The sequence below is a fragment of the Anopheles arabiensis genome, chromosome 2, assembly GCF_016920715.1.
Source record: "Anopheles arabiensis isolate DONGOLA chromosome 2, AaraD3, whole genome shotgun sequence".
NCBI classification, from domain to species: domain Eukaryota; kingdom Metazoa; phylum Arthropoda; class Insecta; order Diptera; family Culicidae; genus Anopheles; species Anopheles arabiensis.
The window spans coordinates 88,528,434-88,552,909 of record NC_053517.1 but is presented as its reverse complement, the minus strand read 5'-3'; the positions used below and the strand labels follow the sequence as shown (position 1 = coordinate 88,552,909).

Sequence of the window (24,476 nt, the reverse complement as noted above, 5' to 3'; positions counted from 1 at the left end):
TATATAGCTTCCACTCAGTGTACAAAGTTAAAACAGTATGTTTGTGGTCATAACATGTCTTCATCAGTAACAATGTGAACAAATAAAACTAATCTAGTGAAAGGTTTGTGGTGTGTAAGTGAGTAATGAGAAATATATACCAGCGTTGTTTAGGAACTGAATATTGCTTGTGAAAAATAGTGTAACAAAAAGTTTAATGTAAAGGAAAAGCCTTTAAATACATTGTAAACATCATATGGAAAGTTGAAAATCAGATGAAATTGAAAGTAATACAGAAATTATAATTATATACAATATATACAGAAATTATAAAAGTTTGATGCAGTTTAAGATTCTGTGCAATGCATTGGATATTGTTTTGTTGGTGATGTGTAGATGATGCAGTTATTCGAAGCCAAAGACAAATAATGATAGACTATGAAAGTGTTTCGAGATATTTCCTTCTTTCAGATGTTATTGTGTTGCACTAAATGCGCGGTGTTAATTAGAGTAATTTTGTGTACGAACATGAACATTGCGTTAATGGTGACGTGCAACATTATATCTGATAAATATTAGGTGCTGCTGTGTGGTTTGGTAACAACGCTGATTTGAAATAAAGTTATGTTTTTTACACAAGTGATTGATTTGATATCTGTTCGCCATTTTGGTAACAGATACGACTTAAGCAAGTGCGATTTAAGTGCGTAATAGATAAAAAATATATGTTTATGTCACATTTCACTCTTTGTGTTTACTGTGTTGTACTATTGCTTTTTTCACTATCGTTGAAAAATGATCATGCAAAATGATAATTGCTGATATTGAATCATATTACATTAACATTACATTACATTACATTAAGTCCTCCCCAAGATAAAATATTCATTTACAAGCTCCACCACAATCTATGAAGTGGAGCAACAAGAGCTAAGCAGTGATAGTAAAACTCATTATAATAAAAACTGTTACATTTGCTCTATTTCAGAACTACTCCCATTTCTCATCTGTGTGAAACGAGTTAGCTGATAAAATGACGAGACGAATAGGGTTCGTCCTATTGCTGATTTCATCAAACTGGATTCATTGCCACTGTTTTGCTGTAGCGGATTTCTATGCACCTGTAAATCATAAACCAAGCTTTCACAATTGTGGAGAATACAAACCGACATTGAAAGAAGAACAAGAACCTGGGACATCTGTACTCCGCGTGACCGCCACTGATCCAGACCGATCTCAAACGATAAAGTTCAGCATTTTAAATGAAATGAGAGAAGAACAGCTTTTCGCCATCGATGAAGATACGGGTGAGATCTTTTCGGCATACATCTTCGATCGAGATCCTCCGTATCGAGATACCGAGTTTTACATCACGGTACGAGCGACCGATAACGGTCAGCCCAGTCTGGATGATGTGTGCACGATCAAAGTGACGATTCTAGATATCAATGACAATCCGCCAGTGTTTGAAAAAGACTGTTATGAAGCATTTGTTTTCATGAATACGACACTTCACCAGCAAGTGACCATCATCACAGCAAAGGACATCGACGACGAAACAAATAACGTTGTTAATTTCGAAATTGTACAGGAATATAAAGATGGCAGTTATTTCGAGATTGACCAACATACTGGCGTACTCACACTGGCTAAGCGCATCGATCGCAACCCAGGAGAGTATTATGCGCTTCGTGTTCGCGCTTACAATCAAGGTTATATAGAAAACGAATCAGAAAACCCAGAAGTTGATGTGAAGGTACACATAATTGACTCTGACAAACGCTTACCATATTTCACCAAAGTGCCAAAAGTTCCTGTCATACTACACGAAAATTTCACTGCATTTGATCAGGTATTGGCAGTGTTTGAAGCGAATTCAAATATAAACAACGATAGCAACGTTATTTTTGAGATAGTTCGAGGTAAATTTGAACAGACTAACTCGATGAACACATTCCTGTTGGAGCAGATTGATAATACAGCTCACATTAAGCTGGCAAGAGCGCTCGATTATGAAAGAGTCACCGAATACACGATAACGGTAAGAGCTACGAACAGGCACGATCTAGCGACGGAGGCTGTGGTGAAGATCATGATCCTGGACGTGAATGATAATGTTCCGCTGATCGTTGAAGCTGTATCATATCTGAAGTATGAACTTATCGATACTTCACCGGTAATCCAAATACATGCGTACGATTTGGATGGTACGTCGGCTAACAATATAATTTCGTATAGCATCGCAGAAAGTAATCAGCTGCATTTTACAATTGATTCCCACACTGGAACAGTTACGAAACAAAATAGACTCAATGATGACGAAAAGGACATTTATTTTATTAAAATATTTGCCAAAGACAACGCGCCATCCGCCTTATTTCGAAATAATAAACCAAACATGAGCTCTCACACGTTAATAGTTAAAATTATCAACAGAGATCTTACCATTATTCCCCAGAATGCAGTCACTAATATTCACGGACAAGATCAGCGGACCAGTAATGGCATATCTTTTCAAAATGGTTTAAGGATTTCAAAAAGTTATGAGGAGAGGGATGTTTTCAACGACAGGTACATTATGGTTAACAATTATGAAGGCATGCTTACAGATAAACTGATAGGAAGTGTGTGCGTCGATTATGATATTAAAGATAATTCAAATAAATTCTTCCTTTGGGATGAGAGGGCCAGTACAGGATCAAGGAAACACTTCAGGCTCAATTCCAAGAGTGGTATGATTATGATGCTAAAAGGCACACCCGAAGGAATATACAATCTAGAATTTACAGTGATTGAAGAATCATCCTATGTTTCACAACACAAAGTATCTGCTCGTGTAACGGTGACAGTGAAGAACATCTCGGCAAAAACAGTCAACCAGAGTGGATCGATTCGCTTCTACAATGTAACGGCTGAGACATTCATATCTCAGACACTGGGTGAGCTCAACACACCCATGTATCGACTTCAGGAAAGCATTGCAAGCATTCTGGATACCAGCCCAGATCAGGTGGACATATTCACGATCAACAATCGTAAGCTTGCCCGGGGTGCATTCTTGGACGTGTTCTTTGCAGTAGATGATACTATTTACACATCGTCAGAGGTCTTAAATGCAGTGTTAAGTTTGCATCTACGCAAATTGGAGGAAGACGTCGGGTATCGGATTGTGTCGGTTGGCATAGATGAATGTATTGCAAAGGGTCATATGTGTAAGCAGGCATGTAAGAATAAGGTCCATAGATCACAAAAGCCAATCGTAGTGCACACCAACACTAGCTCGTTTGTGGGAATGACCACATTGGTGCAAGCACAATGCATCCCACAGATAGAATCTTCGTTGGTAGCATGCTTGAACGGTGGCACTTGCCAGAATGATAAATGTAATTGTCCCATGGGGTTCGAAGGTCCCCAGTGTGAGAAATTGGACATCTGTTTTGATGGAAGTGGGTATGCCATCTATCCATCGATCAACAGTGGCAACGTAAACAACATCAGCATTGAGTTATTGCCCCGACAAAAAGACGGGTTGGTATTCTACATGGGTCCTCTGAAGTATGACCCATCTTTAAAGACGCCACCTTTTCTGGCATTGGAAATCAACGATGGTATGTTGGTTTTACTATTGAACTATGGAACTGGAATGATCCGGTTCGAGCATCAACAACTGATTTTACATACAGTTACAACAGTAGATATTGTGTTAGAGCCTCATCGGTTTGAGATACATACTACAAGCAACAAATTGCAAGGTAGGAGTCGCTATGAAAATAGGGATTTAAGTGGGTTTCTTCCAGGCAACATGCCTATTTTGTTGGGTGGTACAGTCAATCACTTTGCCAAAGGCTTGTTATACTATTGGCCATTACACCTCGTGGGTATACCACAAAAGATAGATTATGATGGTTGCATGCGAAACCTCACAATCAATGGGCATACGATAGATTTCATGCTGCCGATGGTAGCAAATAACGTTTCTTTCAGCTATCTGTGGTCCGATTCGGTTCATATATCTCCAAATCAGTTCATGTTTTCTTTGATGATATTTGCATTTCTTATAGTAATAATAGCAATATTTTCATCGCGCAATAAGATAATTTATTGGATGAAGTACAATTACGAACGATGTTATCAATATTCAATGTATGAAACGGAAACAAATGGTATGAAACCCCTTATTTCCATTTAAGATAAATGTATCTTAAGAATTAATGATTTGTTATTCAATGTACTGGGGCATATGAAGACTAGATAAATTGGTCAAAAACAGAACTGTTTACATATTTTGCAGCAAACACAACATTTAAAAATTGATGCAAATCGTGCGTGGTGAATAAATATTGAACTTCAGGCGGCGACCTAATAGGATTATCTGAAACAATTTACAATGTAAACAGCGTTATGCAAATTTTTTTCGTTACATATAATTTATCAGTTCTTCTGGATGTTTTTCAAATCGCCACAAACTGGACTGAGTTTAACAGTTCTTTGTTAGGCCACAGTGCCATGGGGCTTTCTCAAGCACTCATTCAAGTTTCACAAGCACTTAAAACTTGTTTTCAGACGCGATAACGCGGTCGTCGTCTGTATTTCTCATTCTGAGAACTGATATAGCCACTCAAGCTTTTTATGGCGCTATTAAGAGAAACTAATTTTTTGATCGCATATTTTTAAATCATTTTTCAATTATAATCATTGAAAACATTAAACGAAAAGCTTAATTGCTCATGTTTCATTGTCGCTACGATATCTTTTTCTTAGAGTGAGAAAAACTGACGACGGCCACTGACTCATGTCTGAGAACAAGTTATGAGTGCTTAAGAAACTTTTATGAAAGTTTGAGAATTTTTTTCTATTTGAGAACACCACATCGCTCCGTGGCTTTTGACAGATCTTTGAACCGCTTACCGAAAATACCATCTTCCCATATAGATTGGAACCAATCTTTGGTTATGCTAGTCGAAAAAATCTAAGGCAATATATAATGAAAAACCAATATATCATTTTGTCAATGGTAACACTAATGACATAACTAATATTATTTCAGCTACCTGGTCATTTTGCAAAGGAATGGTACGACTGTACGAGTTTTACCGGACCTCCTGAATCTCATACGAACATTTATATTACATTTTTTCATAGTTTTCTTAGATTTTATAAGATATGTTTCTTAATTTTTGCATGAGCATAGTCAAAGTAAGTACTCAACGATATGTCAAAATAGTTCTCCGATACACTGTTTCCGTATCTATTTCTAATGTGAATGGCATTATTCAACAATTGCAAGAGGTTTTTTCAACATCCCAGATATCACAAATAATGAAAGCTGTTGAAAATTATCCTGCAAGTTTTTAATAATGCAGTTCACATTGAACACTGAGTCGGAAAACAGTGTAAGTGGAAATATTTATAGAAAGCCTCAGATTCAGAAGATTGGTAGAAATATTAGGTATTTTACCTTAGGTGGCCGCCACCGTGTGCCGATCTGCACAGAAAATGAAACAAAAACATATTGGGATAATGTAAACATGATTTAAGAAAGAACAGCTTTACAGTTATAAACATCACATTATGTTTGAAGTGGGTAAAAATAAAATGAATCAAGCGTCAGATGTTATGCTCGATGAGTCAGTTAGTCAGTATCTCTAGAAACAAATCGAAAGAGACGATTTTTCAACGATTCTCCAGATTTTCACAGCAAACTTCCTATTTGAGATGATCCAGCATGAATCCAGCATGAATTGAGATGAATACAGCACAGAAAAATTAAATATCAAATTAAGAATCAAACGCGGCTTTCGAAGATCATTTCAACAAAACAACGAGTGATACCCCGTAGAATGCGAATGAAAATCAAGAAAACGTTTGAAGATTTGAAGCTGTGCCTGAAGATGCTGGTAGCTTTATGCAAATTTGATTTCCTGGAATTGCATGTACGTTTTATAATTTCAATAAATTATAGGTTTTTCAATTAATTTTAAGTTTTTTCAATTAACGTGTTATCTACTGAGATATTTACCATCTGATTTATATTTTATTTACTTATTCATTTATTTATTTATTCATAAAAAATAATCTGGAAAATCGAGCCTACGTAACATTTAAAGCCTAAGTAACATTTAAAGTAATAGTAAGTAATAAGTAATAGTAAGTAATAATAATAAGTAAGTAATAATCACACAACTGTTTCCTCAAAAGGCACTGTGCCACTGAATCTGACTAGTCATTTGTTTACACGAAACAACAACACGTCAACGACACGATCTCTCACCGATGACCTTGCACCAACTTACACACGCATACCACTCAATGTCCGTTCCACGTCTATAACTGTATACTATCAGAATGTGCGAGGTTTACGATCCAAAGCTGATGAGTTCCGTTTAACTGTGTTAGAAGCGGACTATGATGTTGTGGTACTCACTGAGACTTGGCTCGATCCCAGCCTTCCCACAGCTCTCCTATTTGGCGATGCGCACTGTGTCTATCGTTGCGATAGAAATGCCGCAAACAGCTCTCTATCTCGAGGCGGTGGAGTACTAATTGCGGTGAGTTCCGCTCTCCGCTCTCATGCGCTTCCAGTGCTTGCGCAAACACTTGAATTCGCTTGCATCTGCATTCAGCTCCCGACGTACCGATTATTCATTGCTGCTGCCTACCTTCCTCCCAACCATAGCACGGACGAAGGAAAAATAAATGCATTACTGGAAACCGTCAACAGCATTTGCGACACACTAGGTCCAAACGACAGATTCGTGCTCGTGGGAGACTTTAACCAACCCGCTCTTTCCTGGTCGCCTGCGCAATCGAATCATGAAACCCCTTTTGTGTTTTTTGAACCTCATACTAGTTCAGTTCGTAGCGCCCAATTCGTCGATGGACTGCACCAGAATGCGCTTTACCAACTTAATAACAACACTAACTCTATGGGACGCATTTTAGACCTTGCATACGGGAATTGGTCAAGTGCAGCAACTTCTTCGCTCATACGCGTCAGCGAGCACCCGCTGCTGTCAATAGACTGCTATCACCCACCGCTCGAATTTGATTTGGAAATCACAGCATCGTCTATGAATCACGCTACCACTGTTACGGAAATAAAGCTCAATTACGCACGTGCTGACCTTACTAAACTCAAGAGACTGATCTGCTCCTTCAACCAATCCTTTGAATGCTCAAACTATACATCCATTGACCATGCCACGAACGATTTCTCAGAGTTTATGCGGGCCGCATTGCGTGAATGTGCTCCTATTAAAAAGCCCCATCGCGGACCGCCGTGGGGTGACCGCACATTACATGCCCTAAAAAAAGCAAAGCGAGCCGCTTATGACAATTTACGCGCTAATCGATCCACACCGTGTCGGCTTTACTACAATGGTGCTCATGCACTTTATCGACGTTATAATAGAGTCTGCTATCGTCGATATATACGCCAGACTGAACGAAGCTTGCGAAAGTACCCTCGCCGCTTTTGGAGCTTTGCCGACAACATGCGCAAGTCAACTGGCCTCCCCGGGACTATTCGGTATAAGGATAATTGTGCACACTCGCCATTAGATATTTGTGAACTGTTCGCCACGCGTTTCGAGGATAGCTTCATCTCTAACATCACACCTCCGGAGGCTGTTGCTTCCGCGCTCGTGAACACTCCGGCTGATGCAATTCATGTCACGCTACCTATCGTCACCGAGACCCTGGTTACCCAAAAAATCGAGCGTCTAAAGTCGTCATACTCCGAGGGGCCAGATGGTATCCCAGCGACAATTCTCAAGCGTTGTGCCGTATCGGTAGCTCCTGTTTTAACTAAGATTCTTAACGAATCTCTGCGCACAGGAACCTTTCCATCACTGTGGAAGGTCTCTTGGCTAACACCCATCTACAAAAAGGGCAGCAAAAACGAAGCAGTGAACTATCGAGGTATTACCTCTTTAGCTGCCTGCGCCAAAGTGTTCGAGCTAATCATCTATGAACCATTAATGGCATCTGCCGGCAAATACATCAGCACTAACCAACATGGATTCATGCCTAAGAGATCAACTACGACAAATCTGATGCAATTCGTTAGCGGCTGTTATAAGTCCATTGATGATGGTATGCAGGTTGATGCCATTTACACGGACATTAAGGCGGCTTTTGACAGTGTGTCCCACAACATTCTTCTGGCAAAACTTGATAGACTTGGATTATCACCACCCCTGGTAAAGTGGATGAAATCGTATTTATGTGGTCGTTCATATGCAGTTAGAATGGGCTCCCACCAATCTAGATCTATCGGTGCCTCTTCCGGCGTACCCCAGGGCAGCAACCTGGGGCCTCTGTTGTTTCTGCTCTACATAAGCGACTTGTGCACGGCACTCCCGGATAATAGTTGCCTACTCTACGCAGATGATGCTAAAATCTATCGTGAAATCCGTGAGCCCGAGGACCATCTTCAACTTCAAGCCACTTTGACTGAATTTGTCTCCTGGTGCAAGCGTAATGCACTAAGCGTCTGTATCGATAAATGCGCCATAATCTCATTCAGCCGTTCAAGAGCTCCAGCGCTGTTTAATTATACGCTTGATGGTCAGAACCTCGAAAGAGTGAACTGTGTAAAGGATCTAGGAGTCCTCCTAGATGCTAAACTCTCCTTCGAAGAACAGATAGACCAAGTAGTCGCTAGTGGCAATCGTCTACTTGGCTTGGTCATAAACATGACGCGCGAGCTTCGTGATCCTATGTGTTTCAAGACACTGTACTGCGCACTTATCAGACCACTGCTGGAATATGCTAGCATTGTTTGGTGGCCAGCATCTACTCGGGCACTTGCGCGGCTAGAGTCCATTCAACGGAAGGCAACGCGCTTCGCCCTTCGTGATTGGCCGCGTCGTCTCGACTACAGAACTAGGTGTCTGCTGCTTGGAATCCCGCCTCTCGGCGAACGTGTTGAGCACACCAGACTAGCATTTATCACGGGAATCTTAAACGGAACCATCGACTGTCCCGAGCTGCTTTCAAGGATTCACCTCTATGTTCCTGCCAGAATACTCCGTCGCCGACCAATGCTGGCAGTCGCTGAAACCCGAACAACATTTGGCTCTCGCAACCCCCTTCTTTGTATGTGCCGTCTATTAAATTCAGCTAACGATATTTATGAGCCTGGAATGACGATAACGGAACTGACTTCACTTTTAAGTGTTCGGAATGCGTTCAACAATAACAATATATAAATGTTCTGTTCGTTATCTAATGTAATGTATTGTAAACAAATTTTGACTCGAGAGGGCTTCATAGTCCATCGATTAATAAACTAAACTAAACTAAACTAAACTAAAAAATACGCAATTTGACTAATGGATTTTAAATTCGGTATGTAATGTATGTAATGTATCATTTCCACAAATTGGAAAAACACAATCTCACTGGAAAAAATGAAGGTAATGAACAAATAAATAAATAAATAAATTCCGACCAAACAAACCCAACCAAACGAAAATAATATTTGAAATTGTATTAAGCTGGTTCAAAGTCAGATTTAACTCCAACCTAAATTATTTACCATCAACCAAAAAATAAAGCGGTAGTTAACGCTAAGACCTTGTTCAATTCAACAGTTATAGATATATTTCGCTGTACTTCGTTATACTTTCTTTAACGGATACATCTATTCGAATGTAAATAAGAACAGAAAGCATTTCGTCTGAAGGAACTTGTTGAAATTGTTGTCAATATTGAAATAAGAGCAACTGGAATATAAGAGTAAGAAGAACCGATTCTGGAGTTGGCTCCGAAGTCGACTCCAAAACCGGAATCGACTCCGGAATCAGAATGGGCTTATGGAAACCGGAATCGACCTGGGAATCGCAATTTGCTTCGGTAACGGAATCAGAATTGACTTAATAATTGGAACTATCTCCGAAATGAAAATCAGTTCTTGAGTTAAAATGAGAAGTTTCAGAAGCGAAATCAGTCTGGGAATTTCCATGAGAATGGATCGTTTAAAAGTAAATTTTGATTCTGTGTGGCTATCAAGACGTAGCATCATTGGATACAAGCGTCTGTTCTTATGAGGATGCCGAAACCGACTCCGACTCCGATTTCGAACCCGATTCTGATTTCTAAGTCAATTCCGATTCTGGAGCCAATTTCGATTCTAATACCGTAACCAATTCCGAATTCGTAGCCGATTCCAGCACCAGTTCTTGAGCCGATTCCGATTTAGTAGCTGATTTCGATTCCAGAGCCGATTCTGGAACCGATTCGGGAAACTGATTCCGGATCTACATTTGATACTATCAAATCGGTTCCATAAAACTTCGGAGATAGCCGGAATCGAATCCGACGAAAATTTATTTTTTCCCATCACTAGTTTGCTTGACCGGGAGGGCGATGCAACCGACAAAACAGTTGAACTTTTCCTGGAAAACATGAACATACGTGCCCAAAAGCGGAAATCGCATCCACTGGCTACGTAGCGGCAGGCGATGACGCCACAACTCAAAGCGACCATTTTACGAGATGAAGCGGATGAATATCGATGTGGCATACTAGACAGTGAACCGATTCAACATTCCCCAGCTGCGTTCCAAGAACAACGTTCTGGTTCATCATGATACGACTTAACAACACGTCCGTCATGGGTTCAAGCCCCAAATGGACCGTGCCTCCATACGTGGGACAGCCGTTCCTGTTATGGTGAACTAATATGCTCACTGGTGTTTGTTACAGGCAGGCCTTAACTGACTTCGGTTGTGATATCAAACAAGAAGAAGAAACTTAAATATTTACCTTACAAGGGAAGTTTATGAATAGCAACAATCTATCTTAGTTTTTTTAAACCATCCGAAATAGTCAGTTTTAATGCAATGCAATTTAATGCAATTTTGTTTTCAACAAATTCAATGTTCCGGGGGAATAGTGTTGCGCACAACATAGCACAGTGCTTAAATTGCGCACAGTGTGGAAGTGCACTTAGGGCAGTATGCGTGTGCGCACAGCTCACTGAATTGTGCTACTTTACCCAACACTAATACATAGTCTGTAAAATGTATGAACCGATTATTAATTTTCTAGCCATTACCAGACAGATTTATCATTTTTATCTTAATTAATATTTGAATCGAAAAGGGCTCTTAGATGTCAAACTGCCTGTAAAAAACTGTTGGCTACTTGTAAAATCGTTCTACATTACGGGCCCTCGTTCCTACACAGTCCTTGAGTTGCACGGTTTCAAGGAAAATATTACGGACACAATTGTAATTGGTGAAACATGAGGTGGCACACAATTTATGATTATTGTCAACTGAGATGTTCTTCTTAGTATGCCAGATTAGGTATACGAAGAATCTCTGTAGAATTTGAATTATTAACTAAAGAATCAGATATTATTCATTATCAAATGGTATTCGTTATTTTTAGAAAAATGTTTTAAGCAATGATATAGGCAGGAACGGGTAGGGCATCATTAAAATAATTAGTTAGCCTTAAGAAATGTTATCGTTTCATAAACGAGAAATTCAAATAAGGTTACATAAAATACAATTAATATCTTAAACGAATTTTAAAACTACCCCCGCGGAACAGTTATGGAAATAAACACAATGAATCGCACTTAAAAATAATTAAATAAACCTGAAATTTACAGGGTGACACGGCAGATGTGATACATTTTGTTTATGTAATAAAATTGAAATCATTTCTTCGGAATTGTTTGAAATATTATCTATTAGTACTAAACTTGCATTACTCATAGTTTATTTCATATCTTTCATCTTTGATAACATACATGATCATGAAAGAAAATATTAGTTTAGTATAAAATTTAGTTGAGGACTGAAAGTAAGTCAGTGTGAAACCAATATGTATTTGGGATTATAATAGCAAAAGATGTTGTTATATGTTTTTGTTCGCAATGTTCTAATATTACTCTAACAATGTCAATCGGATGAGTTTCGATATAGTTTAAAGTTATACAATCGTTTTATAAGCCTTGTCTTAAAAGATTCTCAAAAACGGTAGTTAAGTGACATAATGCTCCTGATATTAATTCTTTTTCTGGCTGTTTGCAAAACATAGTTCAAATCTGACATAAATTTCCACTAAATAGCATTACAGATCCATGCTTTTATTGCCTCAAATTGACAGTATTCTTTCAGACTACAAGCGTTAGTCTCCATTACATGGGTAAGTACATTTGAAGTAAGTACATTTTACCGCCTGAAGTTCCTCATGCAAGTGCTTTTTATTTTCTGAATAAACAACTGCGCTTTGAATACACATTTCACTAAAGTATGAACAATCTTTGTTTAGCACGCGAACTTTCGTGAAAGATAACGGGATTGGGTATACGAATACTTTTCCATCAACAAATATACAACCTACACACTAAGCAAAATAAATATACCACTGGTCCTTACTATACACATATTCTTCGACATTTACCACCATTTATGTATAATGGCACCGCTATGAATCTAAGACCATTCCGTTATGAACTAGTAATATGTGGTACGGACTTCTTCTATGCTATGCAGAGATTAGCGAAAATATCCAAGAAATTATAAATCTGTCGGGCTAAACAGAAATCAAACCTTGCCACTCAAATGCGCTCTCCTGCTTCATTACCTATCTTCTTGCATATGAACTTAATGAACTCTCTATTGTTGGCCTGCTCACGATAGAGCACGTCGAAGTGACATGGCTCGGTCAATCATCATTCTCCAGGATGCTCGGACCCTGGCTGCAGCCTCTCATCCATGTAGACACACGATCTCCGACAGGTCTCGCTTCACCTGATCCAGCCATCGCGTTCGCAGTACTCCCATGCGCCTAATACCTGGGGAATTAAGAATAAGAACTGGGGATTGCTGTCGAACACCATCTTGGTGGAGCATGAGTCACAGACATCCTCAAAAGATTCTCCAGCCACTCACCACCGTCAGGATACTCGATTTGCCGTACAGATCAGCAAGCTCGTGGTTCATCCTTCTCCTCCAAACTCCATGCTCGAACATAAAGATGTTCCGGAGGATGCGTCATAGTAGAGTATAGAATGTAATATAGAAGAATGTTTTAGCAGCAAATGAAAATTACAAATGATTCATTATTTTGCACGATGATACTAAAAACGTGTGTATAATCACCCCAAACTCACAAATCATAACGAGGTTCTGAACAAAAAGGTCTCAATTTAATTTCTACAGCGCTACAACCGATCGCTCCATAGCTGGTTGCAAAACGTCATAACTGTTTTGAAAACATCTCCTATGCGTTTATAAGATTCCGCTATATGCCTACAAACCTCCATAGCAACATTGCAAAAATCCCCTAACTATTTCAAACATTCCCTCGAGCGGATCAAGTAGTCCATTGTATGATTCCATTATGAACCCTGTAATGTCAACATTTTCAACCAACTAAATTGCTTCTGAATGAATTGGAAAATGATCATGCAGTCTTGGATTAAAAAGAGAAACTCGTTTTATAAATTTTACTTGAAGGTGCTCATTTCTTAGTCATTCTTAGTATAGAGCGTTACGTTAGATGTTATTAACGCTGTTGATGTTGTTTCTTTAACCTTTACGTGTTTCAGCTTTCTTGCACACCTAGGCAAGGAAGATGATACGTGTGGTATTTTGCCAAACGAAAATCGTCAACAAAGATTTGAAGAATAGATCTAATTATCAAGTAGTTTCACGAGTATCCGAAACCCCTGACGATCTCGTACCTTCGTCAGCCAATTCGTTATCCCAGCCTTCATGGCGGACACCTTCATCACATACGGAGCAAACAATCCTGTTGAGCATCTCAAACGCGGCCTAGAGAGTTTCGTCAGATTTGGACAGTTTCCTTGTATGAAAGGCATATGTGAGTACCGGTAAATAAGTGCTATTTAGTCACAGCTTTGTCAGTACCGACAGGTTCTTTGAGATCACATTTGTGCGCACGGTTAAGCCACCCGCCGGTTAATCCGCCCCCGGATAATAGACGTTCAGAACTCTATATATTTAAAATGCATGAAAAACTAAGCACTCAAAAAAGGTATGAATTGTATGAGGTCGATGTTAGTCTCTTTTCCTCAACAAAATGGCCACATATCTTGCCAAAAATTGTGTATGTAGCGATACATTTTGATTTACCGTTATTAGTCATTACCGTTGTCAAAATGCAGCATTTGTACTTCTTGTGTCATTGTGTGAAGACAATCTTTGAAGTTTAAAGAACTGTCCAGGTAGCCTGAAAGTTAGCAGATATCTGGAACAATTGAATATGAATTATTAAATTTCCGAGTAGGGACGACCGCCACTGAAGTAATGTTTGAGTAAATTCATAAATTTCATGAACTGTTTATTGGAGGCTACGAAAAAAGTAGATAAGATTCTAGGTCCAAGAATAAGTCCTTAATGATGTTTGCCAATTGATAGCACTCCCACCCCTCCGTCGTCCAACTGCGGCCCGTGACAATATTTTGAGCCGTAATCAGGCCTGCGACTCAAAACGAGTTTAACATCACTGCCCTAGATAGATGAATTCTGGGACGTCTTCAAAAGTGCGTTCACCTATCTGTACGTCACGCCTACTTATGTTTAGATTATTTATTCGTAGGGCTGCTGATGTTGCCACCACTAGTTTGATCTTTGCCTCGTTTCAATCGAAATCATGAACAAGAAAACAAAAATAGGCAAATACAAGAAGAATTTGCAAATATCTTGGCCTGGTCTTAATTTAGAAATTTTATACACCACCTACTATAACTATACGGACAGTTGTTTTTCACGATCTAGGGAAAATCCAAAAGAGAAAAAAGTGAATTGGGTAGAATATTATTGCACCTCTTTGTATATTTTATTAACATTTTATAACCATTATTACATGAATTATTACAACAAAAAAACCATTTAGGGTAGTACCATGACTACAAAGACTTTTTGAAAAAAAGTTTTTTGTACTTATTAAAGCATTTAAAAATCGTCCAGTTCAATTCAAGAACATATTTTAGGATAGTTTTATAGATTTTCATTTTTTGGCGATTTAGAGTTTTATGAGAATAATTATCAAAATATAAATTTTAAAAATATCAAACATGAAAAAAAAACATTCTTTGTACGTAATGATTGTTTTAAAAATATAAACCAAAATGTGTAAAAAAAATCAAAAAATTACCTTAAATTGCTATGAGAACCTTATCCCTTAAGTCAATAATGGTTCAATATTGATCCGATCAAACAAAAGCAACTCAAAAACCTCAATAACAACGTTTTAGCCAAACCCAAATGTTTGCTATTATTACATACATAGTTATGGAATGTAATCCAAACCTGTTTTTCATCTTACCACCCACTTCACCATCGACGTTCTCTTAGACCGCTACAAAGGCGTCCGTAGCCGTCTGCTTGTAAAGTTTGATTGTGTATTCGCTAGGTAGTTTATGAGTATAGATGTTGTTTGATCGGATCAATTTTGAACCATTATTCACTAATTGGATAAGGCTCTCATGACAGTTAATTCTTTTTTTTATAGAAATCTTTTTACATATTTTGTGTTTTGTATTTTCAAAACAATCATTACTGCACACAAAAAATTGTTTTTAAAAATGTTTGATATTTAAAAAAAAATTGATAATTGTCGTAATAAAGCTCACAACACTTCAAAACAAGTTAGGGGCCGTCCATAAATTACGTAACGCTGAAATTGGGATTTTTCGACCCCCCCCCCCCTATCGTAACAAAACGTAACGTTGGAGGAGACAGATCTTTTAACACCTTTTTGAAGGGAGGGTTAAAAATTTGCTGCGCTTTATTTGCCTGTTTCTTCGCTACTACCGCTTAATCGTTCCCTGTCTCGTAACGTTACGAATTCCCTTTCTCGATCATCCGGGTGGTCCGGATGATCGAGGCAGCCGAATTATCCAACTAATCCTGATTGACAGCACCGCACGACTGTTGTTTACCAACAATAATATACAGGTCGATGCGTTTAGCGTAGAATGACATGTAACTGTTTGAATTTTGTTGACGGTAAGATTGAAAACTACAGTCTTTACCTGAGACACACGGCTCTTAAACCTGTATTACACGGTGGATTTTTTCATGGCAATTTTCTGTCAAACCTCTGTTTTGGTGTTTTATAAATGTCAAGTTCGTATTCCCTATCAAAAGATACAAAGAAATAAAAGTGCAAAACTTACCCAGGTGGGCGATCATTTGTCAGTGACCAGTGATAGGATTGTATTACGTTACGTAACAGAATGTGAACCCCCCCTCTCCCCTATGTAACAAACCGTAACGCTACAGGGAACCCCCTCCCCCCCCCTTTGAGCGTTACGTAATTTATGGACGCCCCCTTATAAAAACTTGTTTTAGAGATCGCCAAATAATTTATTTTGAATAAGTCAAAAAATCCAAAAATAAGTTTTTTTTTGTATTTTTGGGCAATTTTTAAATGTATTAGTTAGAATAAAAACCTATTTTTCGAAATATCTTTACACATATGTTACGACCCTAAATTCGTTTTTTTTTTGTAATATGACATGTAATAATTGTTTCAAAATGTCGAAAAAAACAGACAAAGAATAGTATTTTTCATAATTAATAGATGCACTGTTTTAACCTATCTCAGCCGGATTTTCCGCAAATCAGGAAAAACAACTGTCCATATAGTAATGACAGATGGTGTAATATTTTTCTTAAAGCAATTCATTTTCATTCCCATTGTACATTTATAAGCGCATAACAACTTATAAGTAAAAATTCAAAGTTGTAGTATAACAAATAGAACAAATGTAAAATTGTAAGTAGTGATCACTTTAATGTACCGATCATTGTACACGTGGATTGAGGAAGGGTATAGGCCTGTTTGGAGATGGTTATAGATTATTTACATTAGAAAAACACATTATTTAATATAACTGCGTATTTAGTTCAAATTTTTCTAAAAATAATTAACTCAAAATGATGGCAAAACTTAAACCGTCACCACATGCGATACCTCGTCCAGGCCTGTTTTAGTGGAACACACTAGGGAATAATCAACTAGGTCATGTTTGTTGTCTTCTGTTGAAATGAAAGCAGCAAAAACTGAAATAAAAAGAAAGCTTCAAACGAAATGTTCATAATTTTAGCATAGTCGCTCGAAGAAAAATCCGTCCGACACTTTGCTAATTTGATGCATGTTTTTGTAATTATTGTTACTATTAAAAAATAGTTATGAAAATAACGGTGTGGATTTCTTACAGATACTATGGTTCTACAATTAAGCAATTTAATTATTAGACTCGATAAGCTAAGATCACACAAAACCTCCCATTCTCCGGATTAGTGATGGGTCAAATCGTACTTTTTACTGTGTGGTGCTGTGGTACCACGTACAATCCATTGTGCTGTTTGTGCGTGGTACCACAGTCCACTCAGTCAATGTGTGCGCTCAAACATTATGCGGTCGCACAGTGAGTGTGTTACCATATTTTTATTTAGTGTGCAAATATGCTCATACACTTTATTGTGCTATGTGTGTGAGGTGCTACAGTGCAACTTGACCCATCACTCCTCAGGTTTTTTTATCCTCAAACAGGTACCATTTAAGCCCTAGACCACCTACTAAGGTTGTACTGTAACTGTAAGATTGAAGGATAATCATAAAGTAATAGTTAGTCGTCTTATTTTATTCTAAACTTGGCTAATTATTTTATCTTATGAACGACTAATGTATCAACAGCAGCATAATAAGAGATTGCTAAACTAGCCTGAGAGAGATTATCAGTTGAGAAATGTAAGAAATTCAAAAATGGGAAGGTGTATGGAAAAGAGCATTGGATCGTGATCTGTACACTCTTAACCTACCAACCCTTTATTTTTGATTTACATTTCTACATATAAAAAGTTAAAAGTATTATTTTTACAAGATAATTATCTTAAAATTAGTATGAACTAGCTAAAGTGATTATTCTTTGATTATCTAATATTTTGTTCAACATATTTTCTATCTCTCTGTCCTATGATATCGAACGGTAAATGTTCTACTATAAAATTAAAAGATATTGCTGCTCTAGCTACGAGATTCTGGAACCACTAAAAATATCTCAATTGATTTAAGGAGTTGACACACCACTCAACAATCCGACACTTCTTTCATCGACTTCGGTAAAAGATGGTAATTGTTCAGGTGCAGGATGCAATTCTACAATCATGTTCATTGATTCTGTTTGCAGTTTTCTGATTAATATCTTAATGCATGGTTTTAAGAAGTCCTTTAATCGTATAGCGATTAGTATCGACATCACCATTATCGCTAAACTTAAAAATACAATCCATACCAAAAACGATTGTTCTACTATTGCTTTGAATCCTTGGGAAATGAATAAAACATTATGTTTTTGACTCGTTCGGGTAAAGTCTATCGTGCGCCCGTTTATTGTAAGATTGCGTAGACAACCATCAAAACTCTTCGTAAATGGTACATATTTCCAGCTGTATAGCGATCCCAGCTTATCGAGACTAATTGATGAAACTCCTAGTTGAAAAGACACATTACCTGGAAGAAACCCGCTCCATTCCTTGTTTTCATAATGACTCCTACTGCTCACCATCTTATTGTTCACCGTTTTTATTTCAATCTTATTTGGCTGTAAAATAACCTGAACTTTAGTAATCTCGTGTAAAACTATTGGTTGATGCTCGAAACGGCTCGTCCCAGTTCCATAGTCCAATAGTAAGACCAACATACCATCGTTGATTTTCAATGCCAGAAAAGGTGATGCCTTCAAAGATGGATCATACTTCAGAGGACCCATGTAGAATACCAACCCGTCTTTTTGTCGGGGCAATAACTCGATGCTGATGTTGTTTACGTTGCCACTGTTGATCGATGGATAGATTGCATACCCAATTCCATCAAAACAGATGTCCAATTTCTCACACTGGGGACCTTCGAACCTCGTGGGACAATTACATTTACCATTCTGGAAAGTGCCACCGTTCAAGCATGCTACCAACGAAGATTCTATCTGTGGGATGCACTCTGCTTGCACCAAGGTGGTCATTCCCACAAACGAGTTAGTGTTGGTGTGCACTACGATTGGTTTTGCTGTTTTAAGGACCTTGTTCTCGCATGTCTGTGTACATGTTTGTCCTTTCTCGATGCACTCATCGATACCAACCGTCACAATCCGATACCCGACGTCTTCCTCCAATTGGCGTAGATGCAAACTTAACACTGCATTTAAGACCTCTGACGATGTGTAAATAGTATCATCTACTGCAAAGAACACGTCCAAGAATGCACCCCGGGCAAGCTTACGATTGTTGATCGTGAATATGTCCACCTGATCTGGGCTGGTATCCAGAATGGTTGCAATGCTTTCCTGAAGTCGATACATGGGTGTGTTGAGCTCACCCAGTGTCTGAGATATGAATTTCTCAGCCGTTACATTGTAGAAGCGAATCGATCCACTCTGGTTGACTGTTTTTGCCGAGATGTTTTTCACTGACACCGTCACTCGAGCAGATACGTTGTGCCGTGGAAAATAGGATGATTCTTCAATCACAGTGAACGCTAGATTGTATATTCCTTCGGGTGTGCCTTTTATCATCGTGATCATACCGGTGTTGATGTTGAGTTTGAAGAGCTTCCTATTCGTCTCGGGCGTCATCTCATCCCAAAGGAACATCTTGTCTGATACATCCCAATCATCTGGATCGCTGACATACACTCGACCTATCTGCGTATCTGCCAGCTTGCCTTCGTAATTGTTGACGAGAATGTGGCTCTGGCCCATTTGCATTTCGTTGTCATTTTTGTCACCAATCACCACCAACAGTTTGCTGACGGCGCTCATCGGTTTATGACCCGAGTCTCGAATCAGTATCGGTACCAAGTATTGTTTCTGCTGCTCGCGATCAAACTCCACCAATGAATACAGCTCATCACCTACAGTCTGGAAGCGATTTTTGATCTCGGTTGGGGCGTCGGGATCGACACTGTAGAAGAACGGCGGTCCATTGTGCTCTCCATCAGCGTCTTCTGCAGTCAGCTTCGTGATCATGGCTGAAGGGCGGTTCTCGCTCCACACAACTGGCATTCTATTGGTAAGCTGGGGCGCGTTGTCGTTAATGTCTTCAACGAAGATGTAAACTGTTTCCATAGCCGTTCTTCCCTTACCGTTTTCATCTGTAATGGTAATATTGATTTGTAACACTTCATGCCCATGTGGAGGATCACGATCAAGAGGCTGGAGCAGTTTAAGACATCCTTTGTCGTCGATGCTTAAGAGGTGCTGGTGTTCTTTGGGAAGTGCATATTGTATGTTTTGTGGGAACTCGAAATTCTCGATGTCTGGATCATAGGCCCACAAATTTGCAATACAATCCAAGGGAATGGTGTTTTCTTTGATCGTGACGTTTGTTAAGCTCAAAATTTGCGGTGCAATGTCATTCAGATTTTTTATTTGAATCCGTACGTTGGTTGTGCTTTTAAAAAGTCCGTCATGGGCCTGCACGACTAAATCGTATTCTTGAATCGATTCATAGTCGAGCTTTTTGTTAACTGAAATAAGACCGGTGTCCTCATCGATCTTAAACGCCTTTCCAATGTTATTCTCTATAATGCTGTATTTAATCTTGGGATCTTTGTCCAGATCCGTTGCCTTCACCTTGATAACACTTGTATTGGTGTCAGCGTCTTCTGGTATGTTGTTCACCTCGTAATATTGTTCCTCAAACGGTGGCGGATGATCGCGTTTGTCCAAAACTCTTATGAACAACTGTTTTACCGCACTGTTTGGCTTTCCATTATTGAACAGGACGGATGGTGAGTTATCTTCGGCAACCACAGTTACAGGATAAATATCCTTCGCCTCACGATCGAACTCCATCAATGACGTAATGTTGCCAGTTTTGCTGTCAATGTGGAAATACTGTTGAGCAGTACCCTCGAGCCGATACGATACGATGTTGTTGGCCGATGTCCCGTCATTATCATGTGCCTTTACTTGCATCACGAATGTGCCTACTGGCTCGTGTTCGAGGATAACTCCATTCGAGTCTCCTATAAACTCTGGAATGTTATCGTTCTCGTCTAAGACCTTGACGAGCATTGTTGCATCTGCTTTCAAGCCTCTGAAATTTATTGCTCGTACCGTGATTCTATATTCCTGCACCTTTTCATAGTCAAGTTTGCCTCCCAGCTTTATGTATGCGGTGTTATTGACCTGCTCTAAGATAAATGTAGTTTGTATGTTAGCTGTCGAATCATTTTCTTGAACGATATCAAATACAACACTTGTTCCATCATTTAAATTCGTGTTCACCTCAAATTGAGCTAATGAACTGTAGAATTGGTCGTATGTTTCATTGAGTACAATGGGAGCCCATGGAAACTTGGTAAACGAGGGTATATAATTCGAATCGACGGTGAGACTTTTTGTGTCGATTTCATTTACATCTTCTGTGATCGTTTGGATATTTGCTGCGTGCAATTTGATACAGAATGATAATATCATGACGTTGAGCATCAATTGGACCGGTTTCATTTTTTTGCTTGGAAGACTAATGAATGTCCGTTTCTGTTATATCTTTCTGAAATGAAATTGGAAATATTGCAGACATTTGTTTAACCGTCACTGATCCCTTATTTGAAGAAACATACGTAAACAAACAACACTCATATGCTACCAGAATGTAGACTATACTAGACCATAGTTCGCCTACTTTTTTCTCATCCCTTGCCGCAACAACCGTTGTTGGTCTAGGCATGCATAATCACACAAAGCAGCAACTGCACTGTATTCAGTAAAACTACGTCACTGTACAGGCGGTCCCCGAGATACACGGTTATGGGGACGGCTAACGGCCGCAAAAAACCGCGTATCTCGAATTTCCGCGTAAGTCGAATCTCGTGTCTTCCAAAATATCATTAGTTGTCATAAAATTCTACAAGTAGGGGGTGGTTTTATCCACTCAATATATTTTTTGACATGATTCTCACTGAATATAACAATTTTAAACCTTCGGAAATGGTTTTCAACGTTCAATCAAAAGGGAGATTACAGTAGAACATCGATTTTTCGGGGACGGATTAACCGGTGGGCGGCTTAACCGTGCGCATGAATTTGACAGTTGGCGAACATTTTCTGCGATGAACCGGCTAGCAAAAACATAAATAGTGATCTAAATAATGCAGCAATCTAGTGTCTAGTGATACTTTTGAACTTCATTTTTGATAAAAGACAATTTTAAATCTATTGTTATTGATTCAAAAAATATTCTACTAATGATTAATCGATTATTTTGGTGTGCATTTCTAGTAAAACCAGTGAATTTAAAAACAAAAATTTATGAATTTGACATTTCTTGGACTATTATCCGTGGAAATCGATTAACCGGCATCCACTCGGTCCCGAGCTGACCGGATAATCGACGTTCTACTGTATTTGGCATTTTACAATGGTCAAATCAGTACAATTTGCTCAAAGAACTGTCAACTTTAGAAAACCGCGTATCTCCGAATCCGCGTATAGAAAGTACCGAGTATCTGGGGGACTACCTGTATATTACAAATTACTTATATTTGTTTTGACTACTAATTTGCAATACTATTTAACAATTCGTTAAATAACTTAAAACTGCTAAAATGATGCATCAAACAAATGTACAGAGTGATTCAGAGAGTGACATAATAATTTAGCCGTTCTGCAGGTCCAAGTTATTCCGTTCTGCAGGTGCTTTTATTGTCCTACACACTGCCAGCTGAACTAGAGATCTCGTTGTAATCGTAATCGTTTAATTTCCTCAAAGATTGTAAAACCTTGCGTTATTTTGCTTCGCATTATCTCCTTCTTGGAAAACCATATAACGTAAGCACATACAGTAGTGATAACATGTTGTTTTTCATATTTAAGTCGATAACAGAATGATAACAGTAAATTACAGCTAAGGGATTGGTTCCTCATCGTCTAGAACAGAGACCGCAAACTTTGCGATCTAAAGTCAAGAGCCAAATTTTATAAAACATGTTCGCAGAGCCAATTATATAACCAAAGGGTTTGAATGTTTGTTTAAATGTTCAAATGTAAAGGTTTAGAGCGATAATTTTGACATCGTTGTAAATAATGGGAACCTGTCTCCCAACCTAAACATCCAACATGTTGGCACCTTAACAGCGCCATAAAAGAGTGAAGACCAGAAGCCAATTTGTGAAACCCTTATTTCATTTCTAGAGCATGGAATGATATACCACGTTTTAACTAATTTATCTACGTAAGGAAGTTGGTACACGATTGTGATGAAATATAAAGTATCTTTTATTGATGATATATTTAAAAAGTAATAATAAACTACATAACAGCGGGGCCGCCTGGGACCCCGCCGATTTAGAGGCCCGGAAGATCTCTAGTCTGTAGTATGCGGTATGTCTACAAGTATTAGCCAAAGGACAGAGTATTAGCGACAAGGGCCCCCAGAAAGATGGTCGTTGGAGCCCCGTGGGTGGAAAACCATTTGCACCCCCCCTCCCCCCCCATCCCTTTATGCCGGCAGCAATGTTAGGGCCTGTTACCGATGATCGTAAGGGACCCATGGCCACCCTCCCCGCCGGCAATTTAAGTATACTGTTCAATCTCCCAACAACTGTGTGTCAGTACCCCCTCCTCCCGGTCATCAGTTACCACTTACAAGTGCCTCAACTCGTCTTTCCACCTAGGGCCCCCGATTCCCCTAATCCGCCACTGCTACAGAATGATACATTTTATCATTAAATGAGTTAAACCTTGTTTTAAAAATGCACGACGCTGACTACTTCATTAAAATATTGATTAATTTGAAGAAAATAGAAGAATATAAGATGTAATATAAATACAACAAACATAAATAGACGTAGTATCTAATGGATGCGGTCCAGTGATCTGTTTGATACACACGATGGCTACTACAACTCTGATGCGGGAGGAAACGGACATTCGAACCGTCCTCCCCCGTAGCTAGAACATGCCTATCGGGTTGTGCGGGCGTGTTGAAAACGTCAAAGATAGACTAACAATATTGATAAGTAATAATAAAACACTTAAATCACATTTTAGTGGTTCTTAAGCACTTTAACGCTTTAAGCAATACGGCCTTTTTGGACCGTTACTCCTGCATAAAAAAAAAGCACTTTAACGCCATAACAGACGGGCTTTGCCCCTGTTTTCTATTCTAACACATTTATTTGTAAATGCTTATTATGTCACTTACCGGAAATTGATTATCCGATGCGTCTACATTGAATCACTGGTAACACTTTAACACAATGCGTTGGGATACTCTGTCGAACTGAGAAGCTTTCATCAAATCTTTGGGTTTTTATATCTCTTATCAAAAACATGTTGTTATCACAGATAACTAAGTAAGCAGAACTGAAATCGATGAGTAAGCTGCGCGATACGTTAAAAGGCCGCATCGATTCGATTACTTTACGTGGCGCCACTCCATTGTAACACTCGGTTGCATAATTGAATTAGTTTAATGAACCTGTATATGTTGGTCTTT

At 38.7% G+C, this 24,476-nt stretch overlaps 2 protein-coding genes and 1 long non-coding RNA gene across 4 annotated transcripts; 1 reads left to right on the top strand and 2 right to left on the bottom strand.

Annotated features, from left to right (window-relative positions):
• The first annotated feature begins 1,246 nt into the window (after positions 1-1,246).
• Positions 1,247-9,242, top strand: LOC120894668. The gene is made up of 3 exons (XM_040297398.1): positions 1,247-2,186; positions 2,805-3,587; positions 6,922-9,242. Exons 1-3 carry the CDS (start codon positions 1,247-1,249, stop codon positions 9,189-9,191), a joined length of 3,993 nt encoding a protein of 1,330 aa, XP_040153332.1. The 3' UTR covers positions 9,192-9,242.
• Positions 9,243-12,053: 2,811 nt separating this feature from the next.
• Positions 12,054-13,135, bottom strand: LOC120893483. Its single transcript, XR_005738130.1, has 2 exons — positions 12,894-13,135; positions 12,054-12,796 (listed from the first exon to the last, which is right to left on the bottom strand). It is a non-coding gene; the product is annotated as an uncharacterized LOC120893483 (long non-coding RNA).
• A 2,578-nt stretch (positions 13,136-15,713) lies between these two features.
• Positions 15,714-24,253, bottom strand: LOC120893478 (DE-cadherin-like). Of its 2 annotated transcripts, XM_040295402.1 has the most exons (3): positions 24,183-24,253; positions 18,490-21,530; positions 15,714-17,036 (listed from the first exon to the last, which is right to left on the bottom strand). In XM_040295402.1, the coding sequence occupies exons 2-3, from the start codon at positions 21,482-21,484 to the stop codon at positions 16,924-16,926; spliced, it is 3,108 nt and encodes a 1,035-aa protein (XP_040151336.1). In that variant the 5' UTR covers positions 21,485-21,530; positions 24,183-24,253; the 3' UTR covers positions 15,714-16,923. The 2 variants fall into 2 exon arrangements, with proteins under 2 accessions (XP_040151336.1, XP_040151335.1); XM_040295401.1 differs by lacking the exon at positions 15,714-17,036 and having other exon boundaries at positions 17,761-21,530.
• Between the last annotated feature and the right edge of the window lie 223 nt (positions 24,254-24,476).